At 27.7% G+C, this 25404-nt stretch overlaps 1 protein-coding gene across 1 annotated transcript; it reads right to left on the bottom strand.

Moving 5' to 3' along the window:
- Positions 1-2534: 2534 nt before the first annotated feature.
- On the bottom strand, positions 2535-6948 carry LOC130821266 (probable indole-3-acetic acid-amido synthetase GH3.1). The gene is made up of 4 exons (XM_057686954.1): positions 6545-6948; positions 5837-5938; positions 4107-4898; positions 2535-3541 (listed from the first exon to the last, which is right to left on the bottom strand). Exons 1-4 carry the CDS (start codon positions 6829-6831, stop codon positions 2965-2967), a joined length of 1758 nt encoding a protein of 585 aa, XP_057542937.1. The 5' UTR covers positions 6832-6948; the 3' UTR covers positions 2535-2964.
- Positions 6949-25404: the final 18456 nt, after the last annotated feature.

The raw sequence follows: 25404 nt of genomic DNA, 5'->3' as shown, positions 1-25404 counted from the left end.
ATAATCTTGAAACAAAGAATGTTATTGTATCAAAGGATGTTGTTTTTTATGAACATCATTTTCCTTATCAATATAGTAAGAAAAAGGAAGGAATCAATCTCACAAAACAAATTTTCCTACCTGCTTGTACTAATTACAATGAGGATATACTAGATCCTTTTGCTATAATAGAGAATGCAAACAACACAGATACTTGCATTGAACAAACTGAACTTATCAATGCAGAGGAAACATTAAGCCAGCTTATACAACAGCCAAGAGACACTCATTGGAATGCACTCCAACATACTTTACACTATGTCCATTCCATATGTGGACAAGGGATCATCCTTTCTACTGGTGAACACATCACTTTACAGGCATTCTCTGATAGTGAATTGGGCATCATGTGTTGACACAAGGAGGTCTATTACTGGATATATTCTTTTGTTGGGGAAATCACCAGTTTCGTGGAAATCAAAAAAGCAAGCCACTGTGTCTAAATCAAGCTCTGAGGCTGAATACAGAGCAATGGCTACAGCAGCAGCTGAAGTTACATGGATAGTGAGGCTGTTATCTAAGTTGGGTGTTAATAATCTTAAGCCTATTACACTACATTGTGATAACCAATCATCACTTTACATAGCTAGGAATCCTATTTTTAACGATAGGAACAAACACATTGAAGTGGATTGCCACTTCACTGAAGATAAAGTCCTAGAAGAGCTCTTACAGTTATCTTATATACCCACCAAGCATCAATTAGCAGATATCTTAACTAAGATACTGCCTTTTGTTCAATTTAATGAGCTCAAAAGCAAACTAGGAATGTCTAAACCCCTTCCTAGTTTGAGGGGGGATGTTGAAGATAGTGTTGTTAGTTAAAGACATAACAAGCCTCAGTTGAAGAGCCTCAGTTGAATATCATCAATCTCCAAGGTGTGCATAGCAGTAGTAGGCATGGATTAGTATATCATTACCTGTGGTTATGATCAAGATTAAGCTTCATCAAATGTGCACAAGAGAAGGATCAGCAGAATCAAGTCAGGACTTCAAGCAATATATGAGTGTCTTTTATTTAGCACGTGTATATTGTTTAATTTTAGTCCTAGTCAGCTCATTTCTTGTATTCTGTTTTAGGTTGTTATAAGGTTGTTACAGTTATAACAACCTCGCTTTCTTGACTATGTATTATCTATATATAGGGACTCCTACATAGCTTGTAATTCATTTATTTTCATTTTTAATGGATAAGATTTTCTAAAATTCCTTTCACTTTTTGTTCTTCTGTTCTTCCTTGTTCTTGTATAGTTGATTGCTCCAAAGTGCAATCTTTAACATGTAACGAATACAATTTCTCTTAATGATTCATCTGTCCGTACAAATTCTCAAGATGAACTCAAATTTCTCTTACAGTATGCGAATCCATCACTTTTTCCGCAATCAATCTTTCCAACGAAGAGAAAATCCATCGAAAAACATTATTATCACATTTGAACCAAGCCTAGAAGTTTTTTGTATTAAGAGATGGCTGATCAAGAGTACCCATCCACAAAACACATTTTGTCTATACAGTTGTAATCCCTCGTTCCCGAAAAATATAATCCATTATACAGTGGATATAATATTTTAATAAATAATAAATTCAATGGAGGAAAAGTGGGATCATAAAACATTAAAATATATTAAAAAAAAGTTACTGGCAAAAATATAAACACCATAACTAATAATAAAATATTTATAAAAAGTTATTGGGAAACATGTGGGAATCATAAGAAATATAAAAATGTTAAAACAAAGTTACTGAAAAGTATATAAGGACCATAAGCATTATTAAATATTAAAATGAGTATAAACAAGATTATTTTTGTCTAAAATTTGTTATATAAATAGAAAGATTGTTTATAGAAGTAACAAATTAAACTATCAAAATGCCAAATATAAACTTGTTTAACAAATGGAGGGAGTAGCAGTATAGTTATCATGTATCGTTTCCAAATACTGTAACATTTTCCATCGAGTAGTGCAAGAACTAGATTTTAATATGTCGAATCGTCCGATGGATGAATATAATAAACACTCGAAAGATCCTGAGTGGGATCAATAAACTTACTTCTAGAATTCTTCATTTTGGGATACAGATATAAAGAAAAATCACGAAAGAAAAAAAAATTGATGAAATGAGAAAAATGAGGAAAAAATCACTATGAAGCAATGGAACATAATAGAACTAGAAAGTTAAATGATAAGAAAATAAACTTAATGATTGGTTAACCCAAAGTAATTTATACAATTATAGTTTTTATTTAATATAATTAAGACTATATTTTTTATAAAAAGTTAAATAGTAGGTTCTGAAAATTAAAAGTTAAATGAGAATCGAACTTAAAATCTTAAGTGGTACTTATTCCAAGAAGAGACAAAACCTTAGGCAAGAAGAGCATTGTTAAATAAACATCCCTAAATCCCTCCTCCCTAGCTAATAAAATTCATGCTTTTGAGAGTCTATGGAGTCATTCCTAATTGTTTTCCCACAACCTCATAATTAGCTATAGTTTTTAAGAAGATTCATCATTTCTTAAAAGAAAATAATCACAAACATCTTTTATTAAATAATTTAAGGATTTCACTAGCTTCTTAACAAAAACATCCTAAAACTAAACACATGATTAATCAAACTCAATAAACTCAAAAAAAAAAAAAAATACAAATATACTAAGTTACAAAGATAACCAACTCCAACTACTAATTTATTTTCCAATTCAACTCAATTAACCAAACATGGGAACCTCAATACATCATTTGTTATCCCTACATACAGTCCATAACAAATTGTTGCATAAAACAGTCCCACCGAAAGACACGTCATATACTTGGGTTGATTAGCCCATCTAATATGTATTATGTGATATGTGGGCTTCTTGTTTGAGGTCAGCTTACAAAAAAACAGTCTCTTACAAGAGTAGCTCACAACCCAATGTTACTTCATTGGGGTTGAGGTTGGGCGCGTTGTGGGGTCCAATAAGGCAAAGACGGGCTAAAATGGGCCGAAACAACTCTAGAATTTAGCAACTCCACAATGGGTAACACATTCACACATCTAGGCACTTTATATTGGTTGATAGAAGCTCCCCTAGATATTGCATAGTCCATTAACTCCTCAAATGTCCCATTCTTTACCACGCGGATCTCAAGCGGCCCAATGGATTTGTCCGAGACCCGACATTGTCGGTAAACAGAGTTGAGGGCCTCCTCCATTTTTAGACAACACTGGTCCAATACTTTTGCGCCCGGCCCATTTTCTGAGTCTTTAGTTAAGAGTTCCCAATAGATTACATAATGACCCGGAATTGTTGTGGTGTCTGCATAGCTTGTGTACTCTACAATGCTTGTATTAAAGGGTTTTAACAAAGCAGACGCGCTTTCAATCGCGTTTTGTAACTCAGACTCGTCCGTTTTGTCCGAGTCAATACTGAGTAGCACGTTCTTTCGCCTCACGAATTTGAATTGTGGGGCCGAGTTGTAGAACCCTGTCACATAGAGCACATCCCCAACACAGTACCTAAACAATAACAATATCAAACCGTTAATCAAAGCTGTCAATTAGTAAGGTCAAAGTAGTTCATCGTTAGGGCCTCAAAATTTTTAGGATCCAATGAAATTAATTTTCATCTTCAACGTCCATATTAACTTGATTTAAATCAATTAAAATATAATAAACAAAAAATATTATATTCTTTATTAAGCCATAAAATTTTAGGGGTCTTTTTAATTTATAGATTTAGGACCCAAAAATAAATGAGATAACTCTAACCTTTAATACATATACAAAAAATGAAAAATGGTTGATTATTGATCAAATATTAATTAACAAATTCTCAAATGAAACGATCTGACCGTGAAATCATTTTTATTGAGTTAACCCAATATATATTTAGTGTTCCATAATGATCACTATAGACTTAGAGTGATCACTATGATCTTAAAGTGATCAGTTATAATATTAAAATGATTACTTATAATTTTAAAGTACTCATATATAATTATATGAGCTCGTCTCATTGTGAGACGGTCTCATATAACACATTTCGACATTTATTAGTGAAAGTATTGGTAGAATTAAGTACCTGTACAATCCAGAATGGGTGGTGACAACGAGCTCGTACTCCTTTCCGACCTCCACGTCAGCCAAATTAACGAGTCGATTTGGACCACCGGAGTTTTTGAGTGGGATAAATTCGAAATATCCCATGTTGGGCAAAATAGTATAGGAAACCTCCGAAGGGGAACACAATGGGTTCAAATTTAGTCCAAAGAAACACTCCGAAGAAGCGTACATAGTACAAACCTTAGGCAAACCACCACTATAATAGTCCAATGTAGGTATATATTGGGCCATAGCACCCGTAACAATCACCTCTAAATACTTAGTATTGGGCCATATTTTTGTAATAATCCCTTCCCAATTTTCACCCTCGCATGCACATTTTATGAACTCAGCAAGTTCAGGGTCAGCCCGCATGATCTTTGCCATGCAAGAACGTAAGCCAGGGTTATTGACCTTCGGGCTTAAGGTTCCCGTGCTTATGTCATGGCAAAGATCGGTATAGTTGAGTTGGAGGAATCGGATGGCCCGGAGGAGTCCTGAGGCGAAAACGGCCCCCACTCGAAGGACCTCAAGGCGTTCGTACAGACCACAAATCATTTGGGTGTACATGGACTGAAAAGAGTCCGGGCAAAGTATGGCCTCGTTCGGGCTTGTATAGACATTGTACGGATCATATGGTCTATTTTTGAAGTGGCTACTCTTGTAATAGCTTGTAAGAACAGGACGTGCCACTAAACCTCCTGGAGTTCTTGTTTCGGCCTTAATGAATAGAAAGTAGAGGCCTTTTCCTTTGTCTAGGCCCGGCATGTATCTGTTACAACAACAATATTTTGGTTAGATCTACTTTCATTATAAGTATATACTCTCTCCCAGACAAAAATTATTTATTTAATATTTTTTATCATATATATAAATTTATTACCACAATAAAGTGTTTTATACTACGTATACAATAAGAAATATAACAATGAAAATATATTAGAATATCTACATATTCACAATATTTTACATGGGCTGGATCAGGAAGTGTATTATATTATAAAAAATGAAAAATCAATAATGATATTAAAAATAATTGTAAAATTATTTTTATTTTACAAGCTTGAAACTAACTAAACATGTTCCAACCTTCTCATCATCATTTACAATGTCCAAGTTTTAGTACACATTTTATATTCCCTCTGTTTGTTAAAGTTATTTCCGTTTTTAAAATTTTCTATTTTGGAGAAAAAAATTTAATTAAAATTTTTAAGACATATATAGATGATAAATTATATCCATATGAGATCTCGTTAAATTTGTCTTAATGTATACTTTTTTATCATATATTTTTTATAATGCGTATTTAGAGATATTAAGGCTCGAAAATTACTTTGAAAATTAAAACCATGCAAATAGTAAACAAGAAATAAAAAAGTGGGTAAAAGTAAATTGTAATTTTGTTTGCATGAAACTTTTTCTATGATATTGTAGCTATAGCTTGGAGTGGTATAATATATAATAATATTTTAAATAATCTATAAAAAGTCTTTGCTGAAAAAAGTTGCAATAAAAAGGTTCATAATATTAAAAATGACATCCTCTCCATTTTTGTTAAATTGTTACTATAATAAGATTCTATTGTATTGAGAGATTAATTATTCATTTATAATAATTTAAATTTCAAAGAATTTAGCTAAGTAGAGTAGTAAATATATTATCTATTATTGACATGATGTCATTTATGACTAGTAGGTAGAGAAAACATACTGGTTTAGAACGGGCATCAGAAGACTATAAAGCAGCTGCCTCCTATCCATTGCATCAGCAGTTGTTGGCATCAACTTGCGCTCGCCTGCTGATGTTCCTGAACTGCAAATATTAAATATATTTGTTAATTTATAATATATATCGATATTTTAACTACTAATTTAAGCTTATGATTTATTTCTCACATCATATTTAAAGTCAATAAAAGAGGTTACGAGCGAATTTAAATCTCACTTACTCCTCATTTAAATGAGTGAAGAATTTATATGAATAGGGTTAGCTTATGTTGCAACATTCATATTTCAGACTTCTGGTCCAAATAACTCTTATGTTAGGAGGCATATTAAAATATAAAACAAAGGCTTTAATTACTAGTTTAAGTTTTTAGTTGAGTTGGTTTTTTCGACAATATATATATATATATATATATATATATATATATATATATATATATATATATATATATATAAAACCTTATAAATTCAATATTTAAAATTTACAAAGGAAAATTTTTCAAAAATTAACTAAAACCCAAAATTCTATGGGCAATAATTTAAAAACATCATAAGATCAAAGGAAAACGTTTTATTTAGGAAAAAAAAAATAGGAGTACGTAATTTTATGTAATGAAGATTATAGAAGTATGGTTCAATTTGCTAAATTTATATATAATTATAAATATAATCGAAAAAGTAAAAAATTAATTACCTAGTGAGAAATTCAGAAATGGGTTGAGCACAAAGAATAGGAGAAAAATCCCCATTTGCTATACGTTGTATATCAGGTTGAATATCTTCATACGTCACCACTGGTATTTTTCTCTTAAAAGTCTCAACATCAAAACACCCCTTCTTCATTCCATGTCGTTTCAAGTACTCCGTTTCTGCGTTTTGACTTAATATTTCAGCCAAAACCTTTCTTTGCACCTCCCCACATTGGGTGGTTACCTCCTCTATGAATCGTAACGCCGCCTCGTCTTTCCCTCTCATCGCCATTGTCTCAACTTAAGAAAATAAAATGATTAAGAAAATGATTATGAAGAGATTAATTAGAAAGGTGACTTGGGAAAATAATTAAGTGGTTAATTTGATGATGATGGAATGAGTATGGGGAGAAATATCGGGGGTTATATATAGGGGAGAAATGAAGCACAACGTAGGCAAAGAAACGTCATGGTAGACGTAGGAAAATGTGCCCCATAGAGGAGGGACAGGTTATTGTTACAGTATTGTTGACAAAATTTTAAATAAATACAAGAATATAAGTATTACTATCCGTCCCACAAAATTTGTCGTAATTTTTTTAAGTTTGTCGTATTAAATTTATTATATTTTTATTTTTAATTGTTATTTATAATTTTTAAATTTTCATCTATATATTTACATTATGGTTTTATCTCACCTATCTTTAATGATTATACGCATAATTAACAACTTAGTATCACGCACAATTTAGATTCAAGGGAGAAGGATAATGAGCAAACTATACCATTTTATGTATCTTTCAGTTCTATTAAATTCTTCATCCATTCTAAATTAATTCAAATTTGAAATATTGCACTATCATTCATCACCTATTCACCTTTAATTTGCAATCAATTTTTAATTTATAAGTTAAAACGTATAGCTAAGTTGGGTCTTATGTGAATCGTGTAAATATAAAAATTATTAAAAATTAAATTAAATGTATTAAGGAATTATTAAAAATTAAATTAAATATATTAAGAATTAAATTAATACATTAGACTGTATGAAATATCACTTGTAGTAAGTATTTTAAAACAGAAAAAAATACCAATTTTTTTTTTTTTAATTTGTCCGTCAACTATCAATAGGGCAATTTTGTTGGTACAGCGGGAATAGTTATCCCCACTTTATTTAGAGCGACACGCATTTATTGTAAGACGTATGATGGTTGGTTGATTAGAGCTAATTAAACATGCAATAGTAGTCAATTTGACTTTATACAAATTGATTGGACATATATTTTGTTGCATGTGTTATTCATTTCTACTTTTTATATATTGTATATGGGCTGTTTACCCGTTTGACTCATCCGGCTTGAAAACCTGTGAGTTGGAACAATATTTTACAAAAAATAAATTATATTTGGATGGATAATTTTCGTCCGCTAAAATAAATAGACAGGTAAATATACATCTACTCACTTATTTATTAATATACAAATTTTTATTTTTTTATTTTAAAAATATATGAGAAATGGCAAATTACTTTGAAATTCTAACAATATGGAATTTTAAGTTTTACTTTTAAATTTTAAAACTCTAAAATTAAAGTTTTATCACATCCACATATTTTTCAAACTACTCTATAAAATTTACAAAATTCCTAAATGAGACGGTCTCATTGTTAGACTTTCTATTGGACTAGCTCATTTACATTTAGTGTTAAACTGATTATTTATAATTTTAAAGTAAACAATTACATAAATGGGCTATATATATGGGATCGTCTCTTAATAAAACAGTCACATACAATATGAATTGAAAAAAAAAAAATTTGTTCCTCTTTCTTGGTTTTCACATTAAACATTTATAGGATAAATTTAGTTGGATAAAAGTAGTATTTAGTCCCAATAAGTCAATGCAAACAACTATAGTAACAATGTAACATGATGCGTTTAGAGATGGTACCATAGTAAAATTTTGTGAGCTAATGAAGCGTAGAATATTGAGTATATTTTTGATAGATAATAATAGATGTATGAATATGATTTTACAAAATTTTAAATTACCGCATTGTAGTAGGTTAAGAGATTAAATGTTTATATTTACTTACGTCTATCCCAACTCCAACTCCTAAGTCCCACCTTATACCACCACCCCTTCAAATTTGAGGGGTCATATTTCATCGGTATTTAATATTTAACATGTACTATATTTGTATAATTATTATATAAAAGATAAAATGAAAAATTATAAAAAATTTTATAGGTGGTATATTCTTGTATTTGACGTAGTAATTGTTTAACTAAATATTAAACATTACTTATATGTATAGCTATAATACAACTACTCACTCTTATAACTACCTTGTATTGCCATTAACAAAGATCCTTTTAATTTTGCTATTAAATAGTAATTACTGTTCAATTAAAATAAGGAAGTTTCTTCTAGTAAATTTTCAAACTTTTTAAGTTTTGACTTAATTTCGTTAACTTGAACAAATTGGAAGTTTACTCTACTAGAAGTATTACTATGCCTTTTAAATTTACATTAAAGATAAATAATTTTTTTTTCAAAATATATGATTAATATTAAAAAATAGTAAAATATATAAATAAATTTTAAAAAATAATAAATTATAGTCTAAAAATAAAAATAATGTAAAATAGATAAAATAGAAAAAACATAACATTAAATGAGTGAGACGAAAAAACACAATTGTACTAAGTGATAGAGTAATATTCAAAAGCCGTGTACAATAAAAAATTGATCACGGTCCAGATAAGCATCTTCAAATAAATCCAAATTTTCCGTTCTTTGACTTATGTTTAGAGTGTAATACTAAAATTATTCTAAACCTGGTTATTTACTTGTACATGCATGGTCATAGAGAAGTACATTCTCTGTTCTGTATTTCTTGTTACAATTGTATGGGTATACATATTAAGAAAAATAATTGACCCACAATATAGTTGATTGTTTACTTTATAGAGTATAGTATTTTATTATTATTAATTGAAAAAGAAAAAGAAAAAGAAAAATAGATTGTTGGGAATAGATAAAGATTACATAATGGTAGATATAAAAGTTAAAGAGGTATAGACTAGGATAAAAATAGGAGTATGTAGAACTTTAAATGATTGTTTTATTACTAAAAACGGAAATGTAGCAAGTAATATGAAATTGCCAAAAATAAAAAATGTAGCGGGTATTATAAACGGAGGAAGTATATGATTTTGTTACTAGCTTTTGTCGTGATTGTCGGGCTACGAAGGGGACATGTGGGCCCACTTAAATACCAAACCGGGGACATATGGGCCCAATGAATGGGTCAAGTTAGAGAGTGTTTTGTCGGACATAGTACTATAGTACTATACGTGTTAACGGGATCACGGAGATTTATCAAAATGCAGAAGATAAGAAGTAACAAACCTCAAATCTAGGTTGCTGACCATGGATAACGATGGCCTGCGACCGGTTCAAATATAATTCTCCATCCATGTCGTTTAGATTATTTTTTTATTTGAATTGTTATTCTCTATTTATTATTTTTTTATTTTTAGACAATAATTTATCATTCTTTTTAATTTTAAAACATACATTTTAATTTTCTACCAAAAAAATCAAATAATTCATTTTTTTATTTATTACCAATCATTCACATTTTTCTTAAAAAAGTTAAATTTCTTTTTATTATTATTTTATAGATACAGAAGAGTACTGTTACGGCTATTAACTACGTACTAGTCGCTAGCTACATCCTAAGCCTCAGTGTCTGTGTCTTGATTTCTCTCATTTTATTTTATAGAAAATTATTTAAAACTACTTTTTTTATACCCTTCTTTGCAAAAAACTACCTTATTCAAAGTATTCTTTGCTAAAGACTACCTATTAACGGTTTCTTAGTGTTTGACCGTTGAAACTGACGTTGACCATCACGTGCAAGTCACGTGATGCATTAAAAAATTTTTTTTTTAAAAAGTAACAATAATAATAATAATAATAATAATAATAATAATAATAATAATAAAAATAATAATAATAGTAATATTAATAATAATAATAATAATAATAATAATAATAATAATAATAATAATAATAATAATAATAATAATAGTTATATAAAAATAAAAATAAAAGAAATAAAAAAAATAATATAAATTATAATAAAAATAAAAATAAAAATAAAAATAATAATAATAATAATAATAATAATAATAATAACAATAATAATAATAATAATAATAATAATAATAATAATAATAATAATAATAATAATAATAATAATAATACTAATAAAATCATAATAAAAAAAATAAAAATAAAAATAAAAATAAAAATAAAAATAAAAATAAAAATAAAATAAAAAAAAAATAATAATAATAAAAATAAAAATAAAATTAAAAAAAATAATAATAAAAAATTAATTAAAATAAAATAATAATGATAATAATAATGATAATAATAATAATAATAATAATAACAACAACAATAATAAGAATATTATTATTATTATTATTATTATTATTATTATTATTATTTATATTATTATTACTTTTATTAATATTATTATTATTTTTTTATATTTCTTTTTATTTTTTATTTTTAAATTTTATTATTATTATTATTATTATTATTATTATTATTATTATTTATTTTTATTATTATTATTATTATTATTATTATTATTATTGTTACTTTTTTAAAAAAAAAAATTTTTAATACATCACGTGACTTGCACGTGATGGTCAACGTCAGTTTCAACGGTCAAACACTAAGAAACCGTTAATAGGTAGTCTTTTGTAAAGAATACTTTAAATAAGGTAGTTTTTTGCAAAAAAATTTACAAAAGGTAGTTTTTTGCAAAGAAGGGTATAAAAAAGGTAGTTTTAAATAATTTTCTCTTTATTTTACTATGTTTAACTTTTTGTTTAATTTGTGACATAATCTAACCCTTTTACCTTTTGTATTATATCCCTTTATTACTCTCTTATATTCAAGTCAAGGGTCTTATTTGCTTTATACACTCTATTCAATTTACTTATTCACTTCTAAATATCTTTAATTGTGCATAATTAAAAATTATGAAAAATTGATGTGAATTATCCTTGCATTAAAATGAATCAATAAGATCTCATTTAACTATATTTTAACTTATATATTAATAATAGTATACAAATCAAGAGTAGGAAATAAATACTGTCTAAAAAGCAATTGAGACACCTATGCTAAATAAGAGGAAGTATTAAATATCGCACCTCTATACTTATTATATCTCATTTATAAATAGGAGGATATTTTTTTCAAAATTCTACTCATCACAATTTTTTTATAATCAGTCACAAACTTATGTTTTTAATTATATATGGCAAATTTAATGAGCCGGAATTTTAAGTTTTAAATTAAGCAATTGAATATAAGATATAACAATAATTTGTTTCTTTTATCAAGGAATATTTGGATTTATCTTGTAAAATGGAACAATTTGGGTTACAAATTTGATTTTGAGTTCAACCATGACTATTGATTTGAGGATGTTCAGATTTAAAGTACATTAATACTTCAGTTAGAAAATGACTTTTAATAAAAAAATAAATTTTTAAAAATTGCAAATTAAAAATAGTTTCCTTTTGTTTGATTTGATGGACACAAATAGAAAATATATAAATGTCAAGGATAAAATTAAGAGTTAAAGAAAGTAATTTCATTTCAATTTTAAGAAAAATGTATGTGTTATGTGAAGAGTTAAACTATTTAGTGATGGAGGTGATTTTTAATCGTCTTTATAGATGGGTGGAGGTTTTAAGCTCTAGTGGGTGGGCTTATAATGGTGAAGGATTTCATTATTATATTGTAATTGAATCTTTAGTGAAATATAATTCCCTTCGGAGGGCAAAGTTAATTTCTAAGACACCATTTGTATTTTTGTGTGTGCTTTGTTCATTCAAAGCTTTGATCTTTTGTTATGCTTGCTTTTGCTTATAATCTTCAGTAAAATAAAATCACTATTTTTATAATTTTTAAATGTCTTTAACGCAGTATAAATGGACTTTATGATATAAATGGTTTAAGTTATGCATTAAATTGCGTAAAAATAAAAAATGCCAAGTATAGTGGACAAATGAAGTTAGTGTCGGCTTTATGAGGGGACAAGCTGGGCCTACGCCAGGGGCCCATCCCAAACAGCTGTAACAAGTCTAATTCAAATTCATATTTACCTAATCTTGATACTCTTACATTTTTACTTTTATATAATAATTAAGGATCCACAATTATTTTGTTTGTTTGGGTCTCTTAAAACTCAAAATCAATCCAAGAAATGAGTTATAAGTATAAGACAAAGCCATGCAAAAAATGTAGCATAGTGAGCTTTTCTTTCTTTGTTTGTTTTATTTTTCTGATAGATTGTGCAGAATGTTATAATGTATTGGGACAAAAGTACTGTGTGATGATGTGTTATTGAAATAAACATTGAACTTGAAATTGCATGGAAACCGACTGATCGAAAGCATCACACTTGAAATGCCAACACAATTAAAGCCATACAGATAAATACAGTAATACTACATCTTTTATTTGTTAATGCTTTTTCCCTCCCATACTTTCAACCTGCTGCATGTATCATCACCATCCATTCTTTTTTTTCTTGTGACATGGTATTAGAGTCTTGGGGAATAAAAATTTTGGAGGCTTTATTTATTTTTACGATATTTTTTAAATAGTCTTTTTTTATATTAAAAGATAAAAAAGTTTTCAATTCAAGAAAAAAATTCTAATACACAATGCATTATAACATTATTTTCAAAAATTACTTCAAATATAAAAAAGTTCACAAGCACATCACTTAAAAAAATTTTGTTCAGAATTGGGCTTGAATAGCATCATTTTTAATATTTGAGGTCCCTTATTTTCTGGGGGACCGATCGCTACCCTGTATATGCCAAGAACCGGCCATATCAGAACCAACGTCACAATATACTCTAACAGTCACAGGTTCGTATCTCAATCATTTAAAGTGGAATATTCTGCGCCAACCATCGGGTATAAAAAAACGTGTTGCATCCATTCAACACTTACAGTTATAGCCCAAAGGACTCTCGTGTGAAGGGACGTATTAGAGTATATAACATATTATGGGCTTTTAATTATTAGCTTAAATTTTTGATTGCGTTAGTTCCTTGATAATATTCTTCACCATATACTCGTATATCCTACTTATTTTATATTATTTTTTTTAACGTAATTTTATTTTATTTTAAATTACAATGCAATAATCTTTTTACCGAAATTATTTAAATTGAGTGGAACTAAACATGTAAAGTTATGTGCCAGACGTAAATTAAAGTAATCCTGGTCTCCATTTTAGGTAGTTGTACGAATAGACAAGACCAGTTTTATTGTCTGTGACATAATAAAAATTATAATCTAAACAATTATTGTAAACATCTTGAAAACTAATGCACTAATTGTGCAAATTGTAATAAAATTTTATAAACGGCTACCCAATAAATTATATAAGATAAATAATTAGTCTTAGATTTTTTTTTAAAGAGAGTCTTAGATTTAATTAAAATATACTTTTTCAAAAATTATTTTTTCTATCTTTTATATTTTGGTTTGACGTGATTTAAAATGAAAAATTAAAATGAAAACGTGTTTTTTAATAGAAATATTCTATATAAACTTTTTCCACTCTTTGATGAAGGTCTTTAATTCTCCCTAGTTAGAATAATAGCTTTTCTATTTAACCAAATAAAAGAAAATTAATTATTATTTGTGAATTGTTATTAGGAAGTAGTTTTTAAGAAAAAATATTTTCCATAAAAAATGTTTTTCATGAAACAATTAATTCATGTGTTTATGATATAATGTATGAGTGCACCATGACGAAACAACTTAGTTTGAACTTGTAATTCTTGGAAGCTTTGGAGCACATAGATGTTAGGTTTGTTGGGTAAAAAAATAGAGACAATGTAGGTAGAGTGCAACAGATAAAAAGTTGATATTAATGAAATTTACAATAATATGAATTAAACAAGATCTCATATGACTATGTTGGAACTTATATATTAAGAACAAATTACATAATAAAAGTGATTGATAAATAGTGTTGAAAAATTAAATGAGACAAGTAAAGCAAATAGGAAGGAGTGATTGCATTATTTAGTTGTTACTTTCTCAATAGTTGGTTGTTAATTTCAAATTTCATCAAAAAGCGTACTATCATCATTATTGGGACTTGATACTTCCTTAAGTTGTTCCTTTGAGGACTGGACAACCAACCAAGCTCATTTGAGAATTTATAACCTTAAAAAATCAATTTAATTTAATTAATAATTAAAAATTTAAAACACGTGATGGATTATACCTATTTTTTACTGTCTTAACTTAAAGTACATTATGTTATAATCATTAATTTATTAAAACGTTGGGGACTTGCATTTCCAATAATTGACTATAATTTTTATAATAAAGAAATTATTTGTGATAAGAGTTGTTCAAAACAGACTTGATGATTTGAAATTTACCTAATTTTGTAAATAAATTTAATTTGATCCGACTTTAAAAATAATATAGTATACAATTATGTAAAAAAAATGACACAAATTAACTCAAAATGCTTAATCTAAAATTAGTTGGATATGTGATTGGGTTGGGCAAATAAAGAGCTGATAGGAAGAAGTGATAGATTTCTGAGAGCAGACACTTTATTTAAGAAAAAGTAATAGTTTATCACCAATTTTTTAGGAAGAAGCTAAGAGAGAAACAGTGCTAATTGTTTTCGCTTTAAAGAACAAATATAACGACTTCCTCTAGCGTTTCATTTAATTTGTACACCCTTCCTTCTTTATAATTTACATTAAATAAAAGATTCTTGTTATTTAGAAAAAGGGGAATACTCAAAATAAATTAAAAGAGAGATTGAATTATATGAATGAAATTAAAAAAGAAAGTTAAAATGTACGGACAGATGTAATGAAAATAGTGGGCTATAGTCAAAAATAACAATGATGCAAATTAAGTGAAAGAAGCAAAATTAAAAATATTACATATTAAATGAGACTGAGAGAGTAATGCTTTCAATTCATCTAAACTATTACTCTCTTTGTCGCTTTAAATTTGCACCATTTTTTATTTTAATTTATTTTACTTATTTTGTATATTTTTTTAGAAAAATTTCATTAATTTTTAAATTGCTTTCATTCGATATTAATTCTTGATCCAGTGTAAAACCAAATTATCAATTATATTGCTAATGTTCATGCTAAAGCATAAATGTGCATTACATAATTACATATCTGCTTATGTTCCTTTGTCTTATTAAGAATGATGTCCTTTTATCTTGTGATAATGTCAATGACATTAACTTATAGTTTATCCCACATCTATAAATTAAAAATAATATACATACTTTATAAGTTATTTGAGCTCTTTCTTCCACTTTTGCATGATTTATATTTTTTTGGCTCATGGAGTATGTGCATCTTAATAAAAGTCTGATACAGATAAATGAATTCAGACTCAATTAGTGGTAAGATACGGATCAATAATGCAAGTCAATGTATTTCGGCAATTTAATTAATAAATAAAGATATTAAATTTACACAAATATAAAAGTCTATTATAATTAGTCACTTGGAGATATATTTTATATTTAATTATCTCATCAAAAATTTCCAATTGGCAATAAAAAAAGGTCATCTAATATGTAAAATTGATGGTACAAAGCCATCAAAAATTGAAAACTAGCCTCTTTATAAATTGCATCAACATGAAAATTAGCACACATTCATGAAATTGATATCAAAGAAACGTTGATTTATGCTAAGCCATCAAAGATTAAAAGTAAACAACATTTATGAAGAAACAAAAATAACTTTAAAAAATTAAATATTTTCTCATGTTTCACCAATAAAAACCTATTGATATTGGAGTTTTTGGGATATACTTTTTCCGATCCTAATTAAATAAAAATACTTGTAGTTTTCTATGCAACATTAATCGGTTATTTTGCTCAATTGTTTTCTCATTAATTTGTAATAAATCGTAAAGTCAAATAAGCTCTTATTGAATTATATTCATCTCAAAATATAGTTTTCAAATATTAACTTTTTCGTAATTTTTCATGTATGCAATTAAAAATATTAATTATATAAATATTACACTAAGTTACATGAAAATTCAAATAATGCATTTATATAGGACCATAGGAAGTATCATTGAGAGCAACACAAAAGTGATCAAATGAATCAACAAAATTTATTTATAATTTTTTTTACCACTCCGTTGTAACGTTGTTAAATCATTTATGTGCACTTTTTACTCTTTCTTTTAAATAACTTTTTACGATATGAGCCGCGATATATAAAGAGGAAAAAATGAATTTATTATTACTAGTTAATTATTTTTCATCCATGATTTGATGATGAAAAAAATTATGAGATGGTGAAAAAATTATTACTATTGGGATAATGCTTGATTTTTTTTAATTTTCATCCAAAAAATTGTTTTGGTGATCAAAATAACTACCATTGGATTGGCCAAAAATAATGTATTGCTCTACATATAGCACTATTTGGAATAATAAGCTAAGTTCTCTTTTTTTTTTTTTTTTTTTTTTTTTTCCTCCGTAACTAATCGAGTTTGGTAAATTTGATTTAGTCTTTGTGCAAGACTGATCAAAAATAATATTATTTGTCAGTCTTAATCAATGTCGTCGGCCTTAATTAGTTATGGAGTAAAACATTTTTCTATTGACCTTATTTGGTCCACAATCCACATCTGTGTGATTTGTGGTTGATATGGATGTTGTTTTAGTGGATATTCGGATTTTGGATTAATAAACTACTCCTAAGAACTTTAGTTTTTAAAAAATAATAAAATTATAAATTATTTAAATATGTCAATAAATTATGCCCATATTAGAACTTTTTATTATTAAATTAATATCATATTAAGCAATTAATAATATTATTTTATTTACCAGAGCTCTGATAAGTTGATATTTAAAAATTTTTAATTATTTTTTTATATTATATATTGTCAGAGCTTTGATAAGTTGATATTACTGGGAGTCTGTGACGATTTCATGAAACAAAAAACTAGCTAGAGATATTTATTCAGGTCATCGGGTTAATTTCGAATTAGATGTTTTAAGTCAGTTCAATATTGAATTTTGTGTATACAGTGATTTTTACATTATTTTAGACTTATTTTGAAGTCGGGTAAATATTGAATTATCAAGTCTGTTTTAAACACTTTTACGAAAAACGCAGTTAGTTGCACGGAAGCTTTTAGGTAAGTCAACAAATAATGGAGTCATGTTTAAATTGTTACCAATTGTTCCTTGCAAGTTACAAACTTTGAATTGGCAGCACGATCAATCTAGCTGGCTAAAATCTATATCTTTTTGGTTGAAAATATATCATTTCGTTTTGACATTTGGGTGCTACTCTATCCAACTAATCTATCTAGACATCTTGACCATGTTATAATTTCTATACATTTTGTGTAATTATTAGTTAAAATTTCAAAAGATTCCTTCTTAAGTAAATATTTTATGTTATAAAGTTTTCAACTTTGTATTATTCCATACATGTATAGCTACCAAATGAAGAATTTTTTGTATATGTTCATGTGTAATTCAACTTTATAAATAATAAGAGAAAAGAACAATTGGTACAAACTTTATTTTCTCGAAGTATTAATTACTTTTTTATAAATTGTTGTATAAATCGATCTTACTAAAAAAATGGGTTTTATATTAGGTTATAAATAGCCTAATAAGTAGATATTATGAAAATATGTACTTTTTGTTTTTAGATCGTCTTACTAAGAGACAGTCTCTCACAAAAATAAATGTTATATAGTTTTTAGGATATATAAAAATATTAGTTGAGGTTATTAATAATTTATTAAAACTCTTCTCGGCCTCCTTGTTCTAAAAAGTAAATGTGAATATATTTTTTATATGACTAACTAAACTAATTTTAATCCTAAAAAGTAGATGTGTCTAGAAATTAAAGGGCATATTTAATTATGTAGGTGCATGTATAGGAATAATAATAATAATAATAATAATAATAATAATAATAATGTAAGCTACATAATTAATTATATGAATTAACCTTGATTTTTACTTTTTGTTCCCTACTAAACTAATTTAGCCGCTTTTAATAACATTTTAGTAGAAAAGAGCATCAAATTTGTGAAAGTGATAGGCTAATTAGGTATGACACCACAAACTAATTAACTTGTTGTGCATGTCTAGTGTTGGGGCTAGATGTCTTGGGTACAATTAACTCATTTGTTTATACTAACTATGCCCTAGAAAAATTACAATTAAAAACTTAATAAATAAAATCCCAACAACAACGAAGGAAACAAAATGTGGATGCACTCCAAACTCCAAAGAAAAAGCTAAAACTCTTCTTTTTTATAGGTGGTGACTCGCCGCTTGTCTCTTGACTTGAGAACTTCAAATGATAATCATCTTTTTCTTGGGTGTTAGAATCGGGCATATAACATATTGTTACAAATAAAGCCCTTAAAGTCTAATCTAGTTTACAACGTCACAAGTCTTGCATCAATACGTTCTTCTATCAAAAGCTATGATCAAAAGAGTGCGCATTTGTCAATTTAATTTCAAAACTTTTGCATTTTAAACACTATTGTAATCATTTGCTTCTCTTCGTTGTAAAAGTTCTTCAATGAAGCCAAAATCACCCTACTAAATCTACACTCATTAATATCATAAGTTTTACGCAAAAAAACAATCACAAACTCTCAAAATCAGCATAAACAAACCAAATGAGTAAAGTCACATAAATCTTCCAAATTAAGCACTGAATGACTGATAAAGACCATCATAAAAAATATATAACTAATTAATAAGAGTAAACAAAAAAATTTACACTTATCACTGATCATGATGAATTTGACTTTGACTTTTGACTAAGACATTTTAAAATCATTTTCCACTTCTTTAAAAGTAGTTGTTCTCGTCTTAATACAAAGATCAAGATCACCATTGTTAGATGTTTCAGAAATTTCATATATACTTGCTTTCAAAGTTTATTTTACAGATATTGGATGATTTTGCAAATGTTCTCCATAATGTTGTCCCCAACTTCTTCTATGCTTCTTGTTGGAAATAAAATCACAATCTTCAAAGTTTTGTTGTATGGCCAACTTCACGAGTTGATTTCTTTTGGTCATGAAATCCATGTGCTTTCTTACGGTCTTATGAAAGATTTTATCATCTAAAATTCCAATAAAACTACTTTATTTAATGGTAACATCGTCCAACAAGTTTCATATTTAAGTAATTATTGATTTGTTGTAAACTGACAATATTTTATGCGTACTCTTTTATTTAGGTTAATGCAATTATATTTTCCAAAACTAATTAAACTACAGAAATCATTTCAAGTTTAATTACATGCTATATACATACATATATATATATATATATATATATATATATATATATATATATATATATATATATATATATATATTATCTATTACCAAAACTGAAGACGTAAAGCCTAGTATTTTCCCTTGTTTTGTAATATATGATTAAATATTTCTTGTTAATTTGTGTTTAATTCACCATTTTAACTTTTAATTCACCGATTAATTTATCAACATCCTTAAATGTTGTAACAATTAAGTAGATATGTATTAGTGCTTGAAATGCACCTTTTGAACTTCTGAATGTACCTTTTGAGCTTATAAAATGCGCCTTTTGAATTATTTATTAGTATTTGTTATACACCTTTTGAACTTTATAATGCTAATAATTTGAATGAAAATAAAATTGTTACAACATTTAAGAACGTTGATAAATTAATCGATGCATTAAAAGTTAAAATGGTGAATTAAACATTTGAGAGCAAAAACTAGATGTTACCATGTGGATAAATCTTACAAAATGATGAATTAAACAAAAATTAATAAGAATTTAACGGAAAATGCTACGGCAGTTAGAGAGTGCATAATTGGATGCAACTATGTGAAAAAATCTTACAAAAGTACTATTATTGGCGTTTCATGAAAACTAAATACTACCATGTGAAATTAGGCTAACAGAAAATGGTCAACCATACACACGAATTACGTACGATAATTATACTCTATTATTACGAACAGCCGTACTCCATATTTCAACATGTGACTTAGTGGTAGGACAAGAAAGATTTGTTACTAGTTGGGTACAGTTTGTGACAATTTTTAGGCATTAAGCAACAAATAAAAAAGATCTTATATAAAAATTTTGGATATTTTCTTTAACTATATGTGTAGTTCAGTAGTCATGCGTTAAACTGAGAAACCTAATACTACAAGTTTGATCCATATTAGAAGTTACACTCATGCAAATACTTATTTTGTAATTATAAAGATTAATTGAATTTGGACCCCTTATGAGCTAAGATTTAGGCGGTTGCACATCAAAACTACCCTTAAGAACGACCTTAATTAGCTAAACCTCGCCACTCCTAAAATGCGTGAAATTTAGTAGAAAGAAATTTAGGATGGAGAAAAAGAAAAAAAAACAAGTGAACGACAACAACGAGTAATTAAGATAAAAAGAGTAGAAGTTTATAAATAACATTAAAAAAATAAAAATGTGATTATTATTAAAAAAAAAATGCAATGTTAATACTAAAATAAATAGTGATTGCACATTGAAAAGGGGAGAGAAAGTATTAAAGTTTTGCCAAAATAATGTTCCACTTGAACTTAAATTCTAAATATATACCATCCCAAGATTTTTTTTCCCAAAATATTGTCCAATAACAAATGGAGATGAAAGGTTCTGAACAATTTTAGTCAATAGAACACTTGAATTGCTTGAATGATAATAAAAAATTTGAATGAGAGTTTATATGAGTGTTGGTGACATTCTTATCAAAGAAAAACATGTAAAATTACTGACGCATAACAAATAAATAAATGTAGTAATCAATCAATCAGATAAAAAAAAAAAAAAAAAAAAAAAACACTCATTAAAACATTATTATTTTTAGTTCTTGGAAGATAAAACATATGCATGGTTATTACTAAATAAAACTTAAGCAATGTCAATATTTATCAAACTTTGTGATCATTGTTTGCAACTTATTATGCTTGTTTTAGCTCTCCTTTACATCCGTTTTGAGTTTAGCCAAGGTCAAGAAAAATATGACAATGAGGAGGCATAATGTTTTCAAGATAGCAGAGGCAGATTCAATACAAGTCAATGTTGTCAGTTATATTTAAAATGAACATATGTATTTTAAAAAGTGGTTTCGAATTATATATAGCATCTAGTAAGGTTTGAATATTTGTCAAATTTATATATTAGGAGAACAAATTAAATGAGCAGAGAAAATTTGGAAAATGAGCAAATAACTATTGTTTTGAGAAGAAGTATTTCTTAGGAAATAATCTTTATAAATGTGACAAGAAATTCACCTACTTCAAAATATCAAAAACCAAATCATTTGAAAAAAGCGATGTTCGAAAAAGAAGTGATGAGCTCGTTTGAGCAAATCGTAAAACTGGTGATGGCTTGTAGATGAGTAGGGCTCGGATGAGTAGGCCCTTGCTTTGACAAGCAATCTAAAGGCTTAGGAAAGCGATTGAGATAATGCTCGGTTAAGCAATCAAATGGCTCAAGCAAGCATCATCAACTAAGCATAGGCAATTACGTGAGAACAAGTAATTCTTCTAATCTTAACGGCCCATTTGGTAGTGGGTTTTAAATTGTTGGAATGGTAATGCAATGTTAGTGTAATTTTGCTAGGAAAATTTCTTGTTAAGTTTGATGGTCATACTTATCCCACTTCAACCATCTCATTTTCTTCACAAAATCTATTTTAATGTATTACCATTTAAAGATGTGGTATTAGATGGTAATATTGAAAAAAAAAAACTTTTTTATGATCAAATTTTCTTTCCCATGGAAATGATATGATACAAATCATGAAAATTTACACTACAACTCATTTCGATTATCACCATTTAGTACAACAACCAAACGGGCTGCAAGGGATTCAGTAAGACATTTTGAAATTGTAAGAAAGGTGTGAAACTTGTTGAAGTGCATATGTTTTCAATGGAAACTCTAAAGAGAGTTGGGAGGCAAAACCACCAAAGAGGATTGTAATTCTATCCTCCATAGAAGAAGGGAGGTATAGATCATAAAAGAAAACATTGAATCTAATTGAGTGCCCAAACAAGTGGAAAACAAGAATTAGAGATATAGATAGAACCATAAAAGAAAACATTGTACAAACCAATATAATTGAAGATGTTTGAGTTTTGTAAGCAAATATTTCATGTGTTTTTTGAGTGAAACTCATTTAATTGTAATTATCTGTGATTTATCTTGGAAAAGAGGACAAAGACTATCAAAAGTGAAGGTCATTTTTCTCAATATGTCTAGTTTTATATCTATCCAGAATAGCTAAATAACTGATCACTGCATACATATTTGTCTTAGTATCCAACTTATGGATACATTAGAAGAATAATCATTCTAATGTCTCATGTTCACATAATAATGTCAATAAATCCACTTCACCCAATTACAAGCAATATGTCCAACAAATTCTTGTATGAGACGGTTTCACAGTCAGACACGTCTTATACATGGGCTAGATAGCCCAACAATGCACATTTTTTGCATATGGGCTTCTTATTTTGTGGTCGTCTCACCGAGAGACGATCTCTCACTAGAGTAACTCATCAAACAAACTCACAAAATACTGCAATATTCCACTAAAGAACATCTCCCACCCCCAACCCCCTAATTGTTTGCGGGAACTAATTAATAGCTTACACCATGATCAAAATAAGGACTAGACCATAATAAAGTTCCACAATCCTTATCTTGTTGTATGTAAGCTCCATAATAGCATCAACAATTTTCGAAACCAGCTAAGTGATGTGCTACACTTATGAGAAATAAACATTGTATTTGTTGTTGCTCAAGATGCATTTCTCATGATGCTTGCATCTTGTTGTATGATAGCTTATTCCTCTCAATCCTTATCTTGTGTTTCTCCTCATTGTACACAAAACACAAAAATATCATGAGAATTTACATTAAGCCTACAGGGTAAAAAGGAAAAAGAGAAGGGAAACCATAACTATCCTAGTACATAACAAGAGAGTTTCTGAGCATGTTCAACATGTTTGACTGCACAAGCCCTAAAAAGTTTAGGGTCTTAATATTAATTTACATAGTGTATACTAAGTGTTTAAAAAAACAAAATTATTAGAAAAATATCTTAACTTTTAAAATTACACAGAGCTTACAAAAAATTTATCAATTTTTGCTCCGCCACTAGTACATATAACCAAGCTATGACTGGAAACAAAACAAGAGAGAATAAAGGAGCGAGCTATCATATGCATGTGAGTTACACACACAAGTATTATGCACAAATAGTCACTTTTATACCCTTTTCAAGTTGAGTTTGTTGTTATAAATCAAATCTTGAAGCAAATAAGAGTATAAGACAATGTAGACAATGTAGACAATGTAGACAAGCTTATTCCTCTGGATCTCTATTATATTGGGTGTTTTAAAAACATTGTAAAGAAACTTTCGAACTCTTGGAATTTTTAAAAACAAATAATTTTGAAACTGCGAAAGTGCACACCTTAATTTGTTGTTCGGATTGACTTTCAAAACATTTAATTGCTAATTATCAATCCTAATTTGATTTATTTATATGAGGCCACTATTGGGATGGGAGGAAATTTTGAAATAGATAAGATTTATCAAAAAAAAGTACATAATATGATACGAATGAACTTATTTTCATTTATTAGCGGCTCTACCCCTAGAGCTCAAATTCGGTTCAGTTCGCAGTTAGTAATTGCGAACAGAGGGTTGACCCTGTTTGACCAGGACTCCTTTGTTCCCAGATAGTAAGTGGGAATAGGGTTTTTGGTAAAAAAAACAAAGTCAACAGTCTGTTCTCACTGCGAACAATTCCTTTAGTTTTTTTGGATCACGACACTTGTTCGCAGTTAATAAGTGCAAACAGCCCTCTACTCTCAAGTTTGAGAATCAAACGCTTATAAATGAAAATAAGTTCATGAGTCTTATTGTATATTTTTTTTAATAAATAATCTTATCTATTTCAAATTTTCAAGATGGAAGCCGCATGGATTTTTGAACCTCTTGTTTGTAATTGCAATTTATTTTTTAACTAGTAACGGGTTCATCCAAGTAAATTTATCTCATATAGTACTATGTATGTCATCTTGCAAAGATATGTTGTTAAATGGATTTGTTGTACATCTACTTGTTTTTCTATTTATTTAGCATGGAAAAAAATTTGTTCTCCTTTTAGATTATTAAATGGCTCTTGCTTTTTATTTATTTAGCATGGGAAAAAATGATAATGAGTGATTGATTATCCCTATTATGTTCATTGCCATTTTTGCTATTATATTTTGAAAGGATTGAAAAATTAAAATGGTTAAAAACTAGGTCAATTATTCAAAAAGATAAAAGTCAGATCTTAGTTGTTTTTGACATCTTTAAGCTGCATAAGTAAACTAATGACATGCACAAAAATTGAAAAATATTTTAATTATTTATTTATTTTTAAAAATCCCTATACTTTGAGTTTTTTAATTTTCCTTTTTAATAAAATTAATTGGTCAATTTTTTAAAAATTAAAATGAGTCAAAAGTTAACAATAAAATTAAATAATTAATTTAAAAAAATAAAAAACTTAAGAGAATCAAGTTAATAATCAATACATTAGTCATGGACCTAAACCCTTAAGTAAATATTGTGATGTTGTAAACTTACAATATTTGATGTCAAATCTTTTATTTAGGTCAATGCAATTACAGGTTTCAAAAAACTAATTAC

The sequence above is a fragment of the Amaranthus tricolor genome, chromosome 8, assembly GCF_026212465.1.
Source record: "Amaranthus tricolor cultivar Red isolate AtriRed21 chromosome 8, ASM2621246v1, whole genome shotgun sequence".
In the NCBI taxonomy this organism is placed as follows: Eukaryota; Viridiplantae; Streptophyta; class Magnoliopsida; order Caryophyllales; family Amaranthaceae; genus Amaranthus; species Amaranthus tricolor.
Note: the sequence above shows the minus strand (reverse complement) of the source record. Positions and strands in the feature narration are given on the sequence as shown.

What these genes read in the sequence shown, in the direction of transcription:
- LOC130821266 (XM_057686954.1), bottom strand. Translation starts at nt 6,831, where the DNA reads ATGGCGATGAGAGGGAAAGACGAGGCGGCGTTACGATTCATAGAGGAG. An exon ending in ATTTCTGAATTTCTCACTAG is followed by an intron (nt 5,939 to 6,544) that starts GTAATTAATTTT and finishes TAATATTTGCAG; the next exon opens with TTCAGGAACATCAGCAGGCG. An exon ending in CTGATGCCCGTTCTAAACCA is followed by an intron (nt 4,899 to 5,836) that starts GTATGTTTTCTC and finishes TTGTTGTAACAG; the next exon opens with ATACATGCCGGGCCTAGACA.